The sequence below is a fragment of the Dryobates pubescens genome, chromosome 15 (assembly GCF_014839835.1).
Source record: "Dryobates pubescens isolate bDryPub1 chromosome 15, bDryPub1.pri, whole genome shotgun sequence".
NCBI lineage: Eukaryota > Metazoa > Chordata > Aves > Piciformes > Picidae > Dryobates > Dryobates pubescens.
Genome location: NC_071626.1, coordinates 8,351,637 through 8,374,175, shown reverse-complemented (window position 1 = coordinate 8,374,175; position 22,539 = coordinate 8,351,637). Strand labels below are relative to the sequence as shown.

Genomic DNA, 22,539 nt, shown 5'->3' with positions numbered 1-22,539 from the left:
GATATCCCCACTCCTTCCTGCCACACTGGCACTGTGGCTGCCAGCACTCAGATGGGTGCCTGGAGGGAGAGGGCTCAAAGCACAGCACTCACTCGAGGTGGCGGGACTCTTACTCCAAGGACTGTACTTTTGTATAGTCCTGGGGACATATCATTTCCCACCACAGAGAAGCTGGAAGGGACAAAAGAGCTGCCCCAGGCAACCCACCACGGGAGGGGCAAATTGGCTGCACCTCCCTTCACACCAAGGAGAAATTTAAAAGAGGGAAAGAACTTTGAGCCCTGTGCCATATTTACAAGCAAGGCAGGAGGGACACAGGGCACCTCAGATGCACCACACAGAACACATACTAAGCTGCAGGCTGTTGACCCTGCACAGACAAGGGTGCAAGCCCCGCTAACCATGCCAGCCTGACACAGGGCAACACTGAAAGAGAAATAATGGATGGAAGGCCAAAGGTGAGGATGGAAATAGACTCCAACATCTCCTCCCATCTACACCCCTGAAAAAGAAACCATGCACAATGCACTATAGGGAGGGACCTAAAACCAGAAGAATAAAATAAAGCCATTTATTTTCTCAACCCCAAATCACTGATGAAATGAAGATACTTCCTGGAGCTACCTAGAGAAGGAAGCATGGACAGGGAGAGGGGGGGATTTCTGAAGCAGTACTCAGCACTCCTCTGGCTCTGTGCAAATGCCGCGGGAGTCAGGCTGCCAGCACCCTCACCAGGACGGTCCCCTCCACCCACCACCCACCTTCACCCGAGGGAGACAGAGGCACAGGGCAGTGACACAGCTGGCAGAAAGGCCACGGCAAACTACGAAGGAACAGAACCCAGGAGGCACCGAATCCCCGGTCCCAGATTAACCCTCGACAGCACACCACCTTCAGAAGGGAGAGCAGGGAGGCTGCGCACAGGGTGGCGGTGAGACGGGGAAAGAGGAGAGGGTCGCTTTTATAGTTATCTATTTATATATAAAAGTAACTAAGATCCCAGCTCTTGCAGGACTATTGGGCAAGTGAAAAACGCAGCAAAAGCAAGCGATATTGGAGTAAAAGGGTGCGCCAGGCAAGGAGGAAAAGGTCTTGTTGGGAGGTGGGAAAGGAGGCAAGGAGAAAAAGAACCACTTAGCCAGACACATACTCCAGGTTTGTTACACCTCCCTGGGAAGAAGCACCTGCTCCCGAGAAGCCCTACTAATGCCACAACCTGGGGTAGGCAGAGGCATGGGGGACTCAGGACACCTTCCTTTAGCACAGCAACCTCTTTCTGCCAGGAGGTCCCCAGGAAAGTGATCATCTCCAAACGCTGGGAGCTGCCAAAACCTCCTCTATAAAGAGGGGCTGGGAAAGGGAGTGAAATCCCTAGGAAGACTCAGCTCAGAGACAGCTCCTACCTGGTACAAAGCAGGATTGTGGTTGTTGGGGGTTCCCTGGGAACTGTGTTAAGGGGAGACGCAGAGAAACGCTCCTTTTCTCCTCTGAAAACAGAAACGAAGCAGTGGCTCACCACAGCTGGGCCTGCTCACCACACTCTGTTTCTCTGTTTTCCATCCCAAAAGGAGCTTGCATCTCATTAGCTTCACGCCTCCCCAGTCCCGCTCTGCTTGGCAAGAGAGCACAGGACAGAAGGCTGCCACTCCAAGCTGAAGGCTATAGGAAGCACTGACTGAGCTCGATGGGCAGAGAGAGAAGTTCCCAAGAGCAGCTCAGGCTATGGGAGGCACCTGCCACTGAAAAGCCAAGGATACCCGAGAAGTCCAGACAAGAAAAGCTGTCCTGGCGTCTCCTGCCTGCCACCTTCTGTTCAGACACCAACATCTGGCAGCTTCCTTCTTCCCTGCAGTCACTCCCACGCACCAGATGAATGCCCAGCAGAGACATCTTGGATGGAGAACATAGCACACAAGAGCTGCCTCCTCACTTTGAAGGAATGTTCATGCCACCACCCCACAGGAAGCCAAAGCAGAAGGCAGCAACCCTACTCAAGCACAGTTCCATCGAGGTGTTCCTCTCCCCTCCCCAAAACCTTGAGCATTTGCTAGCCTAAAAAAGAGTGTGTGCCTCACTCGGCAACACCTTCAGAGCAGGCAAGGCAGCTCCCTCATCTGCCTCTGAAGACTCCACTGCTGTCAGAGATGGGACACTGGACTATCTCAGTTCTCTGTCCTGATGTGGGGAATCCCGTACAGAAAAATGCCACTCCCCACCAAACACTGGAAGATGCTAAGAGACCCTATGGAGGGGAAGCTTATCTGCTTCCCAGGAGATAAGCCCACCATGCTTAATCCTGCTTGGGTATGTGAGGGGGAAAAGAGAAGTGACTTGGCAGGAAAGATATATGCCAACCCCAAGTATTAGCAGCTTGCTGTGCATGCAAAGTAACTGAACTGTTTCCATGTTGGGGCCTGATCCACATTCTGGCAGAATGCAACTGGCCATTTCCGAGGGCTGTTTGGCTGGAAAACCACTTGGAGGCTCTACCTTAGCTCACAGGAGGAGGTATGGGCGGGAAGGGAACTCACTCCAACACTTGGGAGGCAAGGAGGGGAAGGGTTTGTAGACAGGGTTTCTCCAAAATACAACTTGCCTTTTCAGCTCAGAGATCGCTGCTTAGTCCCAGAACACCTTTCCCTCCAGTTCAAGCGAGCCAAACACCGTCCCAGACACACATGCTTCGATACTACAAAATACTCTTTTCTCTAAGGACCATCTAATACCACTACAGTTTGTGCAACCACTGCATTTATTATTCATTTTTAAACTCTCTCTCTCTCTCTCTCTCCCTGTAGAAATTTTTTTTTTAAGCTTTTCTTTTTCTTTTTTTTTTTTTTTTTATGCAAAACTAATCATTTCACTTTTTCCACTCCATCATAAAATCTCCTCTAAAAACACGACAAGAGAACAAACATGGCACAGACACAGAGAATATTTCCCTGGTTTTGCTTTTTCTTTTCTTTTTTTTTTTGCCTTTTTTTTTGTTTTGTTTTTTTCTTCTTTCTCTCCTAGGAGTTACAGGGAAGGGAAGGGGATACTTTCAAATAAACTCCTCCCTCAACCCCATGTCCTTTTTAAAGGGCACGGATGGATCTTCTATCCCATCTCCACTAAGGAGTAAGGGCAAAAAGTCAGGAGGGTGAGTACAACCCACGTGAATACGAAGGTAGGTTAGTCAGCCTCGAGTGGCTCATTCACCTGAGGCTGCAGCAGTGTTCTGAGATAGCCAAAACCTACTGTTCTGAGTGAGTCAAAACAGCGCAGGATCCTCACTTCAGATCCAGAGGTTCAGGGTTTGGTTCCCACCTGGTGACCGACCCACCCAGGGAGGGATTTGTCACACAAGCAGTCGAGCTGTGTCTGTAAGCCAAGCCAGATCCTACTCCTTTCTTCCGCTACAAAGAGGATCTGCCGCACGAGTTCCTCTGCCACAACAAGTCCCCTCATCTCCTCATCATAGGAGGAAGGTCCTCACAAAGTACCCCTACCATGACCCACTGTTCTGCTCTTCACAGACAGTTCCTTTGCTTGTCGCTCTGGGGAAAGGCAAAACCCCTTCGATTAATCAGTTCCTGTCCCCTGCCCCCAAAGAACACCATACAAGAGACACCAGGGAAAAGAATTCTGCCAAGCAAACACACCTTGGCCAAAATACATCAAAAGTTTCCTATTAAAGTTCCCTTTTATCTCCCACTTAAATGCTTCTTTTTTTTTTTTTTTCAGAACCTCAATACCACGAAGCAAAACACATCACCACATACACACCAAACAGTAACTCAACAACCTAAAGTGACTGGCCAGTTTGCATCCACCCCATAAAGAAGCTCCTCTTATCTCACAGCCACAGAATAGTTCTTGTTGAGAAGGGGAAGAGGGGAGACAAAGAAGAATCTCCTCACTGTTTCCCTAAGGAAAAGCTTTTCCCTATGCCTACAAACTGCTCATCTTTGAAGCTGCAGTCCAATGGGTAGGCTATGCTAAAATAAGGGATCCCTCGGTGTGCCAGGCACAGGAAAGATGCAAAAGAAACTAGAGACACAAAAAATACAGGCAGGTATTAATACAGACACACACACGAGTCCAACAAGTTATAGGAAGCCTTAGCTTGGTGAATGGATTAGAGAAGTCTTTCTCCCTACCCCTAGCTTCAGCTGTGAATGAAACCACATCCCCGAAGAGTCCACTAAGCTCTTTAACCAAGGAAAGAAAAAGAGAGAGGTGTACAAAGGGTGGTGCACCTAGAACAGCACCTGGAATTCCCCTCAGACTGTCTGTGCAAGACACCCAACCACAGCTGGTGTGAATTCACTGTGTCCCACCACTCTGAATGCCACCCGCTGTGAGACAAGGCTTGTGAGGAGGGCATCAAAGATGTTATTACACCAATGTGGGCACTGGAGGAAGAGAAAGACCAGCTCTGGGCACACAAGCCCTAATTAAGGTCAGAAGCTGGTCTATGTCTCTACCGCTCCAACAATGTGCCTTGGGCAGACAAATGTTACCTCCCTCCCACAAACTGCCTCCCTTCTACCCTCAGACCACTGCAACCACAAAATCACTACTCCACAAGAGCACTCCTCAGAGCCAGCAGCTCCTGAGCATCCTCCTGCGGAAGCACCAGAGGGGCCAATTCCACTTGTGTTCACCCGCCCAGGGCAAGTTTGTCAGTAGGTGAGCCCTGGCACGGGGAATTTTTTCCACCCTTTTGACCTCTGCAGCATGTTGTGTAGAAGTGACACCTCTGCCCCATCCTGGATAGCAGGGACAGGGCTGAGAGAGTGAGGCTCTCCCACCGATTATCAGCACCTCTTTCCTTGCCCCTACAGGCTGAGTCCTGTAGGGGAAGAAGGGAGAGCAAAAGAAGGGCATCTCACTGTGAAGCTTCAGAACCACACAGAAATGGAGCAAGCCAGAAATGGCAGGCAAAAGAGAGCTTATTTTTTTATGTGAACAAGGGTGCTTAGGGTAAGGGGGAGCTGTGGGTAAAGAACAGCAAGCTGTGGTCTTGCTTGTTCCTACTTGCTAGGGGTGAAGAGAAGGAATTCTAGACCAGCTCGCAGGAGCTGTGAGGGAATAGATCTTGTACACATGCATACAATGTGAGAAAGACAGGTGTTTCTTATTAGCACCTTTGGTTGACAGTTGTAAGGGCTGCTTCAGATGCTGAAAAGACAGAGGGGAGCCATTTTCCAGGCCATCCACCACAGGGAAGGGAGAGCAAGAGAATGAAGGAAGTCAGAAGAGCAAATGACCTGCCTTAGCATTCATCCTTCTCTCCTCCCAAGGGTACAGTGGGGAGCAGGAGCCTGGGGAAGTTTATACCCACAGAGGAGACCAGCCTCGCCAGGCTGAGGCAGCATCACGCTGTTGGCACATCTTCCCCAGACTGATGGATGCATGCACAGCTCACCCTCACTTCCACCACGGGTAGGCTGGGGAAGGGCATTTAATGCCCTCTCCCCCAAGCAAGTGCAAGTGATGAACACCAGGAGAAAGATCTGGGCCAGAATCTGACTTCCCTTTTCTTCCCTTCCCCTTGCAGAGCTGAATAAATTGGAAGATGCAGAAGAGGAAGAGGATGTGGGATCAGGGCACCTGAAAGGGCCCATACAACTGCCAAGGTAGCACCAATAGTCAAAGGGAAGCAAATATGGGGTGTATGCTGCATGGGGCATCCCCCATCACCCCTGCTTTGTCTCAAGCACCTTCCAGGCATGGTGCTTCACCTGCCACTCTCTTCCTTGCTCTGGGAATGTCTGGATCAGCAACTGCCAAGAGGACAGCAGAGGAGAGGGCAGATCCAGGCCCCTGGCCAAGAAGGGAGAGAATGGCAGGATCAGAGTAGTGACAAAGGGGGAAACATAGGAATGGAAGAGACTGCATGCACATTATGGGAGAAGGCTTGGGGGGCATGGGCAAGGGCTCCAATCCTCTTACATCCTCCCATCAAGGGTCTGGAGCAATTCTTCAGTTTTTGTCAAAGACAGAAGGGGAAGGAGAAGGAAGAGCACCTTCCCCACCATTCCTACAGACACACACTCACCCATCCCTTATCCTCAAAAGGCTCCACTGCCCGTTGGACAACACCACATTCAAGGACAAACAACCACTCCCCAGCCCCTCCACAACCTTCCCTGCCTCCTCCCAGAAGCAGCGACACCCAGGAACAGTGGGTGGCCTTGCTCCCCACCACTGACACACTCCAGCCTCCAGGCAAGAGAGAGTGGGCAGGAGGAAAGGAGGAGGAAGGGTGGCAGTTAGGGCAGAAGGACAGCCAAGGGGAGAAGGAGAGAACTAAGGACAGCCATTCGCACCAGACTTCTTGCAGGTAGAGTTTCCCCCACGCTCTTGGAGTGGGGGGACCTGGCTGCTCACTTGCTGCCACCTCCGCTGCCACTGCTGCCTGCCGCCACCTTCTCAAAATCCTCCGCGTTGCAGAACTCCTTGATGGTGACAGTGAGGAGGTTGCTGGTGACATCTGTGACCACCACATTTGAGCATGGAGACATCTCGGGACGCCAGTCGCCAGCCTCCTGCTCCGGGTCAGAAGAGAGGGACAAGGAGGGCGTCTGCCCCCCACTGCACCCTCCTGAGGGAGAACGCTTGCTGGTGGCAGCCGACTCGGGTGGGATCGAGAGGTCGAGGACCTCTGACTCGCGCCAGTCGGGGATGGCTGGGCTGAGGGTCTCGGGGAGCAGCTTTGGAGGGGAATCATCTGGGTCAGAGGAGGAGTGGGGGGCAGGCGACGGGCAGCCTGAGGAGCTGGAGCTGGGAGCATCGTAGGGGGTGGAGCCCATAATGAGCCCGCAGGAGGCTGCCTGGGAGCCTTCAGCCTCCCCTTTGCCCTCCAGAGACGGGGCAGGCGCAGTGGACGGCTTGTTGTAGAGTGAAAAGCTGCCGAACTTCATGTGGCGGATCTGGGTGCGGAGCACGCTCTCGCTGAACTTTTTGCTCTTGCCGATGACGCGGTTTCGGGAGGGGATCTTGGGCCGGGCCAGGCCCCCGGCCCCGTTGGCTGGTTTCCCACCTTTGTCAATGACTTTGAGGTTGAGGATGATGCGGCTGCGCTTGGGCTCGCGGGGTTTGACCTTACGGTTGATGATGCGGACGGTCTCCGAGAAGGGCGAGACGGGCGGACGGATGCCGGCCCCACCACCCACGCCCCCACCGTTCTGGGGGTCCGGGCGAGGCAGGGGGCGCCGCGACATGCGGTGGCATCGCCGGATGTCTTTTTTGAGCCGATGCACTGCGGCGCTGGAGTGGAGCTTGGGAGAGGAGGTGCTAGAACCAGGCTTGACAGAAAAGTGTACATCCCCAATGTGGAGGGCCTCCGCTTGGGCCCGAGCCTGCGGTGGTGGGGGGAGAGAAAAACAACAGCATCAGTGAGGCAGCCTAGGTGCAGCCAAATCCTAAAGTGGGCATTGTTCACCTCGGGACAAGCACTTCCCAGCAATGCCATGCCACATTTATACCCACGTTAATCACAAGCACGCATCATACACATCCATTGGCTATTGATGGCTTATAGCACAGCCCCCATACAAGTATGGGGCACTGTCTAGATCCTTTTTGGACAGCTCATTACTCCCTAGGCTGTGCTTCTGTTGACACATTTTCATTGGAAGGAAAGTGCCACCCTCCAGCCATGTTTCAGGGTTACAGTTTACGATTTCCAAGGTTCAGTCATCATCAGCAAATGTGCACAACCCTCCACTGTTGACCAAACCAAGCATCCTCCTAGGCACTGGGGTGTTGGTGTTGAGTTAGCATCTGAAACTGCATACAAGTCCCAAGACAGGGGACTGTATTAGGTCCTCTACTAAATGAGCACAAGGCAAGCGGGGAGAAGAAGGGTAATACATCTAATTTGCTCTTCCCTTCCCACAACCAGACTCATCTGCTCTGGAAAGCATGGTAGAAGGCCTTCCTGAAGAAAACAGATGGAGGCAGTTGAGGGTGGTCTGACAGAGCTATCTTAGCTAAACACAAGAAATGCAGAGATCTGAAGCTTAATTTTAATTAGAGACCACAAGCCAAGTTGTTTCCTTACTCTGCTGTGAGAGCAAGGTCCAGCATTTAAAGTCAGAGACTACGCCAGCTGGAATTCAAGTTTAACTGCATCTCAAAAAATAAAGAGATTACCTGGCTCTCCTGAACACCACACTTGTTGGAAAATACTAACAAAAGAGGGACAACATCAGCTCAGTGCCAGCACTCCCTGAAAGCCAGGGCAGGGATACAAAACGTCTACGCTCTTCTGGTACTTTGAGATAGTGCCAAACCCTGCCCTGGTTCACGCACCAGAAACAGGAACCTTTTCTGCCAGCAGGAACAAGTTCCATTGGTAAGTTGAGGCAGTATGACCTGAAGACGCTGTGGGCCCAGAGCATGTTCTTGTGTCGCACTTTGTCAGAGCACACTTGCATGTTGAGCTCAGTGACCCACCTGCACCTCTCTCCTTACTCAAACAAATACCTTTCCTTATTCCCTCTCAGCAGTGGTCACAGTCAGAAGCCACTAAGGCCTGAAGGGGCCAGGCGAGTGCCCATCTAGTAAGCAGCTTCCCCCACCTCGTGGGCACAGCAAGAACTGCAGTGCTAGAACAAGACAACTGCTTTTCCTCCCCAACTTCTCCATCCCGTTGCCTGCTAGCACAGGCCAAGACCAGGATGGCTTCCTGCCAGCTAAGAGCTTAAGCACTCCAGCACCATCTCTTTTGCCACCCTGCAGGCTATGCCTCCTATCAGAGAAATGCCTGTGGAAAAAAAAGGTCCATGTAAAGACTGGGAACTAGCAGATCAAAGAGGTGGGCCCAGACCAGATCTTGCCCTACAAGCTCATCCCCCTGGCTCTACATCCTCAGAGCTTTGATATCACCCAGTGCCCTTCTCCCACCGAGATCCCCACAAGAACCACAAAAGATCCTGAATGAGCAGATAAGTGAAAACATTTTGTTTGTCCCTGGCTAATGCTGGATGATGATGCCCTTCAGTAACACTAGATCCTGGGTTTAAAAGGACTGCAAAGATTAGGCCTCCTTCCTCAGCTCTATGTGAAAACACAGCCTGAAGTCTCATCTGACCCAGGGACTCTAGACTTTGTATTAGCTGACTAACAAAGAAAGAGGGATGAGTAACACAACTGCCAAGGCAAGCACACTGTCCGTGTTATCCCTGGGCTGTGCAGAGCTGTTTCCACCTAGCAAGAGGGAAGCATTTCCAGCACAAACCCCAACATGTCCTCTGCTGTAGCAGGACGCCCAGTCTCCAGCTAGTTTCTCTTTGCTCAGCCTTGCACATTGCTCCTCCATGCCCCAAACTGTTCAGACACCTGACTAGTTCCTGTTCTGGGTATCCTACAGTCTGGAGTATAGCAGCATCAGACAAGCTCTCCACACCACGTATCAGCTCTTCCTGTCCCAATACTCCACAGCTTAAGAGACCCTGCAGGCCCCACAAGGAGGTCACAGGCAGACAGATGCACACCCAGAGCTGCTCTTTTTCTCTCTTTTCAGTGGTCCCTCTAAAGCAGATGGCAAACACCAGGACAAGATACAGCTTGCTTTCTGACATACCTGCCAGCACAGCCTGAATTTACAACTCTGTTCTTCCAGCATTGCTGCTCCTGGGATTTGGGATTCTCATGAGTTTACCACTGCTCAGTTGAGAGTGAAGAGCAACACAACATCACATCCAAAACAGAAGACAGGAGAAGCAAGGCAGAGAGCACAGACAGATGCACCAGGAAAAATCCTTGATCCACAGCTTCAGTGAATAGACATGGTCATCCTTCAGAGCCTCTCCTGCTGCCAACACTGCATGTCTTCCAGATTAATCCCCTTACCCTGTAATTATGCCTTGGAGTGAGGAATTCTGCCCCCTCCATGCCACTCTGCTGAGAGTCAAGTCTAATTGCCACCTGCCCACAGCACTGCCTTCAGACATCTGTGTGAGAAAGAAGGCAGCCTGCCCCATGTCTGGGGGAAACAGTCACAAACACCCACAGTTACCTCACACACCCTGGAAATCGCTCAGCAAAGCTTCCCATCAACCACGTTAAACGAGAAATGGTAATGCTGGGATGGTACCTGCCCAGCTGCTTCCACAGACCTGCTGATTTTACCTTCTCAGCCTGTGCACATTGATCAGTACCTGTCCTGTTCAGATGGATATCTTGGTTTCATGCTTACACAGTGGCTAGCACAGAGCCTTGGTCCATGGCTAGGACTTTTCCAGTGTGCCAAAACCACTAGGTCTCCTTTACTTGCTCTCTGTTTATATTTCCATTTACTTCTGGTATACTTTCTCAAGGCTGAAGCTGCTTCTAACTCATGTTTTAGCTCTCTACACTTACTACACTCCACTTTCAATAGTCTCCAGGTAGACTACATGTAGCATTGGTCTCTTTGACCGTATCTTTAAGACAGAGAGTAAGCTGGGACCCAACAGTCCCCCTGCAAGTGTTTCATTACCGTGTGAAACACCCCAGTGACCGGCTTCAACATGAGTTCCAAAGAGCAATATGCAAATATTCAGCTTACCTTGAGCTTGCTTTTCCATATAAGGTTTCAAGAAAAATAGTATCAGATGCTTTATCTAAGATAAGCCCCCAGAGCCCTCTCACTTGCAAAGCTCAGTATTCCTACCACAGGATCAGGTTTATTCAGGCATCAGCTATACAAACTCAAGCCTCTTTTCTGCAGCAGACAGCACACCTTCTGGGCTCTCTTCCTGCTTTCAGCTTTACATTTAAGTAACTTGCTACCTCTGGTTTGCCTATGATTCAGCATCCAGTTGGAAATGTACTTCTGCCTGCCATGGATCCATTATTCAGTCACACTCATAAGCCCTATGATCAGAAGGTCTTTGAAAAACAAACCTGTTTAATCCTTCCAGCCAAGTCACTGCAGCTTGCTACATAACTCAGAAGTTTTCCAAATGGAAACTACCTCTCTGGGGTTTGCTGTTTTCACCTGCAGGAATTGCTCACTGCTGAAGAGGTACTCAGCATCTATACAAAGTAATTCACTCTCAGCTTACAGCTCAGCCTACATCAGGATGCAGCTTCTGGAGGCTTGCTGCAGTACTCGGTCACAAGAGCAAGCCAATTGCTAGGGCTGCTTCCCTTCCCCCTCTTCCCTTTTGGAATATGTATCACCTTTATTTAGCTTGCACAGCTCTCCCTCATCGCCCCTGGGAACTAGTGTATCTCCCCTGTTCCCTACTATTTCTGAATAAATGTCCCTTGAGGCCCACCAAGCATATTTGTTCATTCATTCCCTTAACGCGCGGAGGCACACGGGCACGTACACGGCCACGTGCTTAGAAAAGTCTCTTTTACCTGATTGTATCAAACCCTCTGCAATTTGGAAGGGGGAAAAAAAAAAGAAAAAAGAGAAAAAAAGAAAAAAAGAAAAGACCTTGCAAGGCAACAGACTTCTAGTTAATTATTTCAAAATCAAGTAATTTCCAGCAGCACTGCTGCACCATAGCAGCGCTGCTCTCTCATAAATTACTGGTTCTGCTTTGTCTTTTATTCTCCACCTGCATTCCCACAGTCCTTGCTCCAAATAGCATTCGCAAGAGCTCCTCTTTCCCCCTTTTTGGCTGCCATTCTGCCTTTTTATTGCCCTCTTTCTTCTGCAGTCTTCCAAGTGACAAGGCAACAGCAAGCCAGTTCATAGCACAGTTCTCCCAAGCAACACTGCCATAAACTAAAGTTTCCCTACTGGATGTGGAACAAAATGCTACAAAGGGGAACGGTCTGTTTTCAAACCGCTTGGGGATAATTTACGAACAGGGAGGAGATCAAAAGAAACCCAACTCCAACTTCAGAGTTCAAGGAAGGGCAAAGTGACAGAAAACCACACTGCTCAGCCCCTTCTCCCCCTCCCGCTAAGGCTCTCCTTTAACTATGCTTTCCCTTATTTCTTCCTTCCCATTAACCTTTCCCAGCCTTTTCACCTTAGTATTCACAGCCACCATGAGAGCAGGGGCGTTTGCTAGCTACCCACTGCGCTCGCAGATCGGGCTCTGTCTCTTAATAGCACTCGCTAGACTTTATTAGATTAGTTGGCAAGTTTTGCATTCCACACAGCAGAGTGCCCTGGGAAAAGCAAAATAAAGAGCAAACTGAGCAGGGAAAAAGGAAGATCAGTGCAGCACACACTATTTGTCCTTCTAACCTTACACCAGCTTCCATTCTGACCTGCAGCTAGAGGGCCTGTCCTCAAGGACAACTTCTTCCAGACACCCAAGTGGTAAGGTAAGAACCTTATGTACAGCGCTGCTCATTTCAGATCAAGGGCTCCACTTCCCATATGCTCAACACAAAGCTTGCAGCATATGAGCAGCCTCCCAAGAATTACAACCTCCCACCAAGCTTGATCTCAGCTGTGGGAAAGTTTGCCCCTAGCATGCAATGGATAAAGACCTATTTCCTGCCCGAAACTTTGCAGTTGAAGTTTGCAGGGGTCGCTTTCAACACCAGCCATCTTGGTAGTGGTATCACAAAGCCCTCTGCAGTCTGATCGAAAGGGCAAGTGTTAGACAGCTCTCAGCAATGGGAGCCTCGCTTACAAAAGGCAGCAGGTGGCCAAAGATGCAGCTTTTCAAAGCTTTCCCAAAAGCGTGGGACACTAACCTGCTGGAATGCTTTCTGCAAATCCCCCTGGATGCCTATCTGCAGCTTTTGAGATCTAATCCCAGGATAAACCCAGCCCCAACTGAAAACTAGAACACCCACACGAGCCAGGGGACTGAGCTGTGTGTCGAGGCACTTACTTCAATGCCTTACTGAATACTCAGAAACCCTGGTTTAAGCACTGATACAAATGAAAATCCCTAGCAAGCCATCTAGTCAAGGGCAAACTAGTACAGCAATGCAGTCCTAGGCCAAACTCTTGTTTCAATATGACTGCATCCAGTCCTAATCTGCTCAGTTAACAGATCAAAAAGAATATTGTTCTAACTGCCAACTCCAAAGAGTTCCTCTGGGATGCAAGAATCCAATTTCTTCCCCTGCTTCTGAAATTCTCACTGGCAAGAAATTCTGCGTCTGAAAGAACCAGAAACATCACTGGCAATGTGCGAGGCAGAACCAAATCCTACTCTTCCTGCACAGGTCAAATCCACATCTTCTGCTGAAGAGCTGACTGAGATACGTACAACAAAAACTATCATACTGGTCTGTGTCACATTTTGAGACACAGTTATGTTGCTAGTAGTTTGCTTGAACAAAGCTCAAACAAGTTCAGATAGGGCTAGCTGAGATAGAGTTACTCCTTGCTGCCTGGCCTGGGGTGTTATTTTTAGGGTAGGATCTGAAGTCACAGAAAAATGGCAAGTCAGAGCACTAAGAGTTTCAGCAGCTCCACGTTTCCCACAGCTGCAAACCAAGCAGCAGTGGTAGCACTCTGCCCCATCAGCCTCTCCCACAACGTGGCACCAGCCCTCAGGAGAGCTCATCTCGTTCCCTATCGCGATCCATCTTCTACAAAGTACGGAGCCAGCTCCACAAACCTACAGGTTTTCAGTAGCGTTTTGAGAAGCTGGCAGAAGGAAGATGCGCCACAGAAACGTGTCAGGGACGTGATTCAAAGGATGCTGTTGAATAATTCAGGTGCCAAGATTATGGGGGCTTTAAAGGGCAAGGGAAGAAGAGGAGGAACGAGTGGGTTTTATTTTTGAGTTTGGGGGTTGGTTTTGTTGTTTTTTTTTAAATGAGTGAAAAACTGGCAATGGATTTTGCTGTATCGCTGTCACAATCAAAAAGGAGAGAAACTGCTTACACACAGCACCTTCAAAAGCACAGCATAAACACTTCTCTACCACTCTGAACAACGTCAGGTGTTACAAATACCAGTATTTTTTTAATTCAAGTAGAGAACTATTTTAAGGTGATGGTTTCCCTTTAAGCATTCCTCTGCATTGTTGGAAACCTAAACACAAGGGTTTCATTTAATGCATGACTGCCAGAAAGAAAACCCAACTAGACTAGTTTCCCTGAATAAAGCAGTAAGAGGAGGCATGTATCAGTTATGTTTGTAGTTCCTAGCCTGCACATAAAGAAAACTGTTAGCAGAAAAAAAAGACAATGAAGGAGGAGGGCAGTTCCATCAGCAGGACTTTGAGAGGATCATCACAGTCCCCTGGGTTTTACTTGGGGCATCAGAATACGCCTGTTCCTGCATTTCTTCCATGTGCTTCATTATATCCTCTTAAAAGAGGGGAGAGGTGACACCCTACCCCCTCACCACTCTTTCTGGTACTCATACAGTTAAAATGTTGCACATACTTGAGTAAAGCTCCTACCACTGTCAGGCAAAGGAAGGTATTAACCTGTTTCACAGATGGGGAAGCATACACAAAAGCTAAATGGCTTGCCCAAAGCCATAGGATGACTTAGTGATAGTGATGCCTGACCACAGGGTCTACCCTGCCTCTTCCACAGCTTTATGCTAGATCAAAACCAGGGAAGCTGTGAACTCACTCATTTGTCTTAATCGTACACAGGCGTGTTGTTTTGACACTCATTTGAAGTCGGAGACTGAGATCGCTGGAGAGGAAGGGGGGCAAGAGGGATGCAAAGCAAGGAGTTTTGTCTGAAAACCATTAAGTCCAGAGAGCTCATACAGCAGTCACACAGCTCCCAGATTTCTTAACTGAAAAACAGAACGTTAGGGAAAATAAATAAAGGGGGGAGGAGGGGGGAGTGGGCTCCTCATTCTTCACTGTAAGCAGAGATGCAAGGACTGCACCTTCTTGCAGAGATGCTGGGTCTATCAGAGAAGAACTGGAAACTTCATCTGCTATCCTACGTAGAGATGAAACACTCCTCCCCCCTCTGCCAAAAAAAAAAAAAAAAGGGGCAAAAGCAAAACAAGCCTGCAGTATACAGACCAAAACATGAACCCTCCGTGAAACTCCCAGGGAACACTTACATGCTGAACACAATTGCAGAAGCACAAGTGGCAGCAGGATCCCTGCCACAGCTGCCCAATTGCTCAGTGTGCAGCTAAGTTGCAGGGCAGAGGCTGGATGGAATAGGCTGCTGAAGGAAGAGGGAGCGGGGCTGGCTAGGTCTTCACTGCGGCAGCAGAAGGCCGTAAAGAGGGAGAGGATATTGAAAAAAAGAGAGATCGCAGCCTCAATGTGCACATCCGCGTGCACTGACCGTCCTGCTGGGGCACACGCACACTCTCCCCTCGCACGCTTCTGCCTCTCTGCACCTCCCCACCGCCCCTTTCCCATCCAGATGTCCCCATGTTCCCAGAGCCAGGCAGCAGGCACAAGTCTCTAGAAAGTCCAGTCCTTCCAAGGGCAAGCACCAGCAATGTCTGAGGGACATTTAGGGAGATCTAAGTTATTTAAATAAGAGTTACCTTCAGAAGAAAAGTTTTAGGCTTAGGTCCTCTCTTCTTGGGCCCATACAGCTCACGCTCTCGTTCCCTTTAGGGGACAAATTTTTTAAGAAATCAAAACTTTTCCCAAAGGAAAAAAGAGAAACATACAAACGACTTCTTCAAAAAGCAATAAAAAAGAAAGAAAGAAAAAAAAAAAAAAGAAAAGAAAAGGAAAACAGGAGGGTCGCCTGGACGCCCTTTCCCGCTCTCCCACCCAAAGCCAAACCTGCTGGAGCCCCCCAGCCCGGGATGGGGGATGAGCACTCACTTCTGCTCGAAGGCGGCGATGAGGCGGGAGTCCAGGATGTTCTCCTCGGGTTCCCAGGTGCTGTACCTGACAGAGGCGCAGGCAGCGGAGGCGGGGGGGGGTGGGGTGAGGGGCGGAGGTTGCGGGGAGGAGGGAGGACAAACATAAGGATTAGAGTCCGAAGACGTCCACAGCCGTACACAGGGACCCCCATCCCACCCCATCCCGTCCCCCCCACCCCCGCAGCCCTGAGGGCGGCCCCGCGGGCGGGGGCAGACGACGGGCCCCCTGGGCAGGATGCACTCACTTGATGGCCCAGCCTTTCCATTTCACCAGGTATTCGATGCGCCCCTGCAACACACGGAGAAGAGAAGAGAAATGGGGGGGGCGGATGAGTGAGGCGGGGGTCCGGTGGGCCGGCCAGTGGCGCAGCCGGGACCCAGCAGCCAGGAGCTGGGAGAGGGATGGGTTGCTCTGCGGCCGTTCCCCCACCACCCCGAAGCGGGTCGGCCCCTCACCTTTCGGATGCGCCGCTTGATGATGGACTCGGCGGCGAAGACGCGCTCCCCCACTGCAGACAGCTCCATCTTGCTCCTCAGCAGCGGCGGCGGCGGCGCCCACAGCCCATAATAATCCCGCCCGCCAGCGCCGCCCCGCCCCCTACCCCCGCCCCGCCCTCCTCGTGCTGCCGCCGCCGGCTCGCGCACGCCCGCGCGCCCCCTCCCGCCGCGGCCGCTCGTGACCCTCCTCCCCCGTGGGACGGCGGCTGCCACGGGAAGGGGGTCGCGCGCAGGCGCCGCCGTTAAAGGGGCCGCGCGGCGGGAGGTTGGCGGCTGCTCGCGTGAGCGGGTAGCCTCCGGCCCGGACCCCGAGGGATAACGTTCGAGGCCAGGGGCGGGCGGTTGGCTGGGGGAGCTGGAGCCGATGCCCGCCCAGGCAGACCCTTGGCACGGCGGCGGTGTTGCTGCTGCGCCCCCGCCGCCTGAGCACCTTCCCGCCCGAAGCGGGTTTGATTTTTTTTTCCACTCAAAACAATGGCGGCAGCGGGGGCCGCGCAGCCTCCTCGCTGCCTTTTGCACACGCAGATGCGCCATCACCCTGCACTGTCACCCACTTCCAGCCAGCGGGGTGGCACTGGGGGTAAGCAGGCAGTCTGAAAGTACCTGCTAAGCAAATCCGAGCAATAAAGGCACTTAAATCCTTTTTATTTTGTTTTTCCCCTTCCCCCTTTTGGCTGGCGCTTGCATGTGCCCTCATTTTTGAGCCAGTAAGAGGTAGGGCTAGGTAAGTGGGCCATGCAGAAAGCTTCCCCCAAAACCAGAAAAAAAGTCACTTAGAGGAATTCGCTGTCCTGAGTGTTACTCCACAATCCTGCTTAACGTGCAGTGTGTGCTTTACATTCTCTTGCTGGTGATAAATAAATGGGGAAAAAAACCACCACCCTTGGTTAAAAATTATTCTGATTCAAAATGGAAGCTCCCAGCACTGCAGCTGTCTTCATAGGGAGCTCATGGTCCTCCATTACCTGGAGGCAGAGCAGAACCGCATATTCTCCAGCTCTATTTTTAGCGTGAGGAGGGGGTGCATGTCAGAATGATACCCTCTGGAAGAAGGCTGAGCTGTGAGGAGGGCTGTAAGCAATGGACAAGTTGTTTTGGATGCTTTGTCACTCTTCTATGACTTCAGCAACCTGCTTTTCATCCAGCCTGGCAGGGAGTGTGCTTACCCCATGTGGCCCTTTCTCCATTTCTGTTCACCTCCCCTTTCCCCTTCTGGCTCAGAAGTTCCACCCAGAAGGAGGATATTCTAGAACTGTCTGTATTTATCTCTACCACCAGGGATGGATTTCCCCAAATCAAGGTGGGGAGGTAGGAAAATGAGCACTTTCCTCACTGCTTATGAGTCAGGCAAGATCTATGATAGCCTTGTGTTTTTCTTCACGGTAGCAGCTGGAATGTTGCAGCCACTGCTAGCTCTCTGAGCGAGGAAAAGTAAGAGGATGTGTTCCACACTACCTTGTCCTCATTCTAAGAGGAGGGGATGGACAGGTTGCTGAATGCTGACAGACACCAAATGGACAGCAGTCACAGAGACCCTGGTTCAGGAGATGCAAACAGAACAAACTGTTTCTGTGGTCAGAGACTGAACCACAGTGTACTTCACCGCTGGTAATTCTGCATGTAGGTCATATCACTCCCTTTGAGAATAGGCCTTTTCTCGGGTATTTACCATCATAGGCAAACCTCTGACAGATCACTCGAGTTGCATCTGGAATGGGACAAGTCCTCCTGGACTGCCCTACTTCTCTAGGCACCTCTTTCTTTTTTCTTTTTAAATTTATTCCCATTCTTTATAGGCTTAAAGGTGCCTTCAAAAGAACAAGTCGATCACACTCACTGTGTTTTGCCTTTCACTTTTTGAACTGCCTTTAACTTTGCACATTCAGTGTTCATTAACACCATTCACATTCAAATTGATGTATTTGTTACTGTAAGCTGTGTTTAAACAACTGCTTTTACACTTGTGGCTGAGCATCAAGCAACTGAACTTCCAACCACATACAGAATCATAGAGTGGTTTGAGTTGAAAGGGACCTTAAAAATCATCCACCCGATAAAGCCGACAATCCCAAATCAAATGGGAGAAAAGCCCTTACACAACACACCTGCTGCAGCTGTAACTGATGGCCTTGTCCCCAGGTGCATGTAGGGGTCAAGGACGGCTCAGTTCACCTCACCTCAGGGCACGAGCACAAGGTACTCCTGATCTTGGACAGGAAGGAGCAGCAGAATTTCAGAGAACTCCATGTATGCTTTCTGTGCATTTCCTCCTTTCACCTGCCAGCAGGACCTTCTTTCCAGCCACAGTGACTGTTCAAATCACTGCGAGCAGCCACTGTACAGGTATTGCCCGACCCCAGGCTCTTTCATCTAGCTTTTACTCTCAGAAAGCAAAATAGCAGCAGAATATCCAGCTGCTCAGAGCATTGTTGGGTATTTCCTTTGTTTCATTCACATTTCCAGTAAAACACTGTGGAAAACCCCACCAGCACAGCTATTGTTCACCACGGACACTGAAATGGAAGTATTTTTTGGGCACCTCACTGTCTGCAAGAACCCAGTGCCGTTGCACACACCATATCACTTCTGGCTAGCACTGAGAAGTCAGCACAGGGAAATAAGCTTTGGGGGAGCAACAAGACCTTTCTTGCAAAAAAAAATCTCTGGTGAGTGGTGTAGGAGCACAGGGGAAGCGCAGCAGGTGCAAGAACACTTCTTAAATAGCACTTGATAATGGGGAACTCACCTGCTCAATGCTGGTAGCTGCCTCCAGGCTCGTTTTTTGCAAACCCGTGACCTGGCAGGAGTGCAGTTCTTACCTCCATCAGAACAAGTCCAAGGGTTGATCAGACTAGTCTGTTGTTGTTTGCTCCAGGGAGGTTTCTGTCAGGAGCAGCAAATTTCTGTAAAGAAATGGTCATTCCTTTGCCTAAACTAGGAGCTGGTGCACACTGCAGCCCCTCAAGCAAACACTGCATTGGTTTTTAAGTGAACCTTTGGCTCTGTGGTCATCCACATCAACACAGAGAGATTTTCCATCTGCAACTCTGAAACATGCAAGAGCAGAGGCAGACCACTGAGAGCTAACCATGTACCTCTCTGAAGCAGTTCTGGGTAGCTCTGCATGGATAGAACAACTACTCCTCCAGCCTGCTAACTTTGATGTACCAGAGAAAGGCGGCTTGTGGGGTTCATGCACCACTAGGGTATCCCTGGGGGCCTGCCCATGAGTTCCCAAAACAGGACCAGCCACCCAGGCTGCCACTGGATCGGGGTGATTATTAAAGTCTCCCAGGTTTCTTTCGTCCTTGCTCCAAAAACAGTCGCTGGGTGAGCACAACATTGGGATGAGGAGTACCAAGAGCAGGGAAGATGAAAGGTGCCGAACAGACGGGTAGTGACTGCCAGCCTCCTGGCATCACTTGCCATCATAGTGGCCTGTACACTTCTTCACTCCATGCTTCTCAGAGAACACCAAGATGCTCATACCACTCCAGTTACCCTTTCGGGTGCTGCCTATTGTAGCAGGGGCCCCGGGCACCCTTGTTCTCAAGCATCCTATCAGGAGAGTTGCATAAGGCCTGCAGGGCTGACTGCATGGATCAGAGGGGCAGCATAGCAACAGATTATTAAAAAAAAAAAGGGGGCAAAGAAGTACTGCCCAGATTATCCTTTAATCCAACCAACACATGCATGCGGAAGGACAAGCCGTCAGGAGTTTCTAGTGCCAGGCAGCCTCTGCAGCATTGGCAGGGGTAGGAAGAAACGATTTCCAAAGTAGGCTTTCCCGTAACTCTGCACTGCAGTTTCTTCCAACTTCACCTGACTCACTGGCTGCTGCCAGAAAGTAAGTGGCTGGCTGGAGTCCTGCTCTGATGCCATCACTCCAGTCCAGCCTCCCTGGCTCAGGGGGAGCGTGCTGGCTGTGCTTTGGTAACGCAGGCAAGACTTAACCATGCTGCCATGACTGACTCAGGAAATGCAGCCCATCCCCCTCTGCTTTTGTCATTGACGTCATAGCTGTGTTCAGATGCAGGGCTCACCCCCACGTTACATCTACTAAAGGCATGTGAGACAGCGCCATTTGCTGCCAAGGTACCTCAATTTCAGCTAGCCTCCCCTCCACAGAGGATGGAGAGGCACGTACCTCAGGGGAGCAAGTGAGAAACCGAGGTGGACAAATTATGCTTGGGATTCTCTTCACAGAGGATCAGCAATTCCAGGATTTGGGCTCCAAGGCTAAGCTCCACATTACCTGCTGTTAACCAGAGACCCAGCTCCACTCAGGAGCTGCTGTGCTACTGGCAAGCTCCTTGAAAGCTCCACAGGCCAACCCTGAGAGCGGCTTCCCCAATGGCAGAGTGAAGCATGTTTGGCAGCCCAAGCCTCGCCTCAGATTTTCTCTGTTGCTACAAGAGACACAGGATTTGGGACACACCAGCACTCGCCTGGTGCTGGCAGAGCTCTCCTGGCATTGCAGCATTGTGCAAGGACATCAGAAACTCCCTAAACCCAGAGCAGCAGTCAACCTGCCATTGCCATTCTCCTCTTCAAATTCTAATCCATCAAAGACCAACTGTACCAGGCCGCCTCTGTAGAGATTTAACTTACTGGGTTAAAAATTAATACAAACTTTTAACCTCCTCAAATCAAAGTAATAAGCAAATGTGAGAAACAGCCTTTTGCAAGGCTCTCCATTCTTCACTGATCCTTCTTTCCTGATCTTTCTCATGCATGTATATGCATTTGCCATTCTTTTTCCAGCTGCATTCCATGTTTATGCCAACAGAAATGTCTAGCAGAAAGTAATTCAGCTGTGGAATGAAAGCATGGGGAGGTAAATGACCACACAAATAGACCATTAGGTAAATGTCAGTTCTCATATTTAATATTTTAATAATTTTGTTTGCAACATTTACCACATAAATCATCTAAATAAATAGATGCTGTACAGTCTCTTATCCGTATCAGTACAAAAATAAAACCACACTTTGTGTCAAATTATACTTGAGCCTGCCCTCCCTTTGCTATTGCAATCTCCTTTTACAGCATGTACTCGCTCAGAAAAGGCATTATACTCCGATTGGTTTGTCTGGAATTGGTTGACTCCCCATTCCCCCCCCTCCCCAAATACATTCAATTAGTCTGTACAAAAGCTAGAAGCTCATTCTGTGCAAAAAGAAGCTTTCTGTGTGCAAAGACTCAGGTACTCTATAGCGTGCTGACAGGAACAACAGCAACAACCGAAGAGACAAGAACAAAAATAATAAGGGACCCTCCCCTCCAACTGACCCCCAATCTTCCTCCCCCCCAGCAGAGAGGAAGCATACCAAATTACACGAGTCAGTGTGCAGAAGAGTCCCAATGCCGTGCTTATGCTGAGGGAAAAGCTTGGTGCTGAAAACCCAGCAGGAGAACTGGGGTTCCCCCAGCTACAGAGCAGGATAGGTGAGGGGGAAAAAAAGATTCTCTCATTTCAGCCTGCTCAAAGGTTGTTGAGATATGCAGAACAAAAGCTTCATCTACATGGTTTTAGTTCTTTTGTTGCTGTTCTGTTAGAGATGAGGTGAGGAAACGACCTCTGGAAAAATCCAGCAACTGCTGAAGGCAGCTCCTGGCTCACTCTCCCTTCCTCTCCTCACTCCCTGCAGAAGAATAGAGATCTCCCCATTCCTCAGCTAAGCTAATAAGGTGCAATTCTTCAGACGGGAAACTCTATAAAGATGTCTCCAGAGCTGAAATAAATGGTCCTAGTTCCAGACTAGGACCACTCAAACTGAAACAACTTCATTTTCCCCTTTCCTCAAATGAAGTGGAGAAGAGGAAGCCAACCTGCACCCTGAGGAGCTCTGCAGGTCTCCTCTCCTCCCTTTGGAGCCCTCCTTTAGTTGGCCCGGTGAAGCAGGCTCCCCGTTCCGCCGTGGGAGGGAGACAAAGGGCTGGGTGGCAGCTCTATAACAGCGATAAGGAGCAGCCAGCGGCCTGAAACAGACACATCTTTTGCTTTTCAAATGCCACTTTTAGCCAGACGATAAGGAGTACTTAGCACTCTTAGTGCTTTGCATTTCCAAAGTGCTTCAAAACATACTTCAGATTTAAAACCAAAAAGAAAGAAAAAAGCCTCTTTGTGCTGACACTACATTTTCTGCTTAGAAAGTAATAATAATAAAGATAACTTTCCACCTTCTCCTCCTCCAAAATCCCCTTCCCAGCCAAAACTCTGCTTCTCCAGTAACAGATAAGCTGTGACAACGGTTCCAAATGGTTTTGGGAGTGTTCCCTTAACCATTTGTCTGGCACTCTTCATCAAGAAGCCCAAGTATCTA

At 50.1% G+C, this 22,539-nt stretch overlaps 1 protein-coding gene across 2 annotated transcripts; it reads right to left on the bottom strand.

Moving 5' to 3' along the window:
• Positions 1 to 2,994: 2,994 nt before the first annotated feature.
• CBX6 (chromobox 6) lies at positions 2,995 to 16,293 on the bottom strand. Of its 2 annotated transcripts, none has more exons than XM_054167953.1 (5): positions 16,172 to 16,293; positions 15,961 to 16,004; positions 15,675 to 15,740; positions 15,386 to 15,452; positions 2,995 to 7,349 (listed from the first exon to the last, which is right to left on the bottom strand). In XM_054167953.1, exons 1-5 carry the CDS (start codon positions 16,238 to 16,240, stop codon positions 6,375 to 6,377), a joined length of 1,221 nt encoding a protein of 406 aa, XP_054023928.1. In that variant the 5' UTR covers positions 16,241 to 16,293; the 3' UTR covers positions 2,995 to 6,374. The 2 variants fall into 2 exon arrangements, with proteins under 2 accessions (XP_054023928.1, XP_054023929.1); XM_054167954.1 differs by having other exon boundaries at positions 2,995 to 7,295.
• Positions 16,294 to 22,539: the final 6,246 nt, after the last annotated feature.

Coding starts and splice junctions, on each gene's coding strand:
- CBX6 (XM_054167953.1), bottom strand. CDS start 16,240: ATGGAGCTGTCTGCAGTGGGGGAGCGCGTCTTCGCCGCCGAGTCCATC. Junction 15,741..15,960: donor TGGAAAGGCTGGGCCATCAA/GTGAGTGCATCC, acceptor CGCCTCTGTCAG/GTACAGCACCTGGGAACCCG. Junction 7,350..15,385: donor CTAAAACTTTTCTTCTGAAG/GTAACTCTTATT, acceptor CCACCACCGCAG/GCTCGGGCCCAAGCGGAGGC.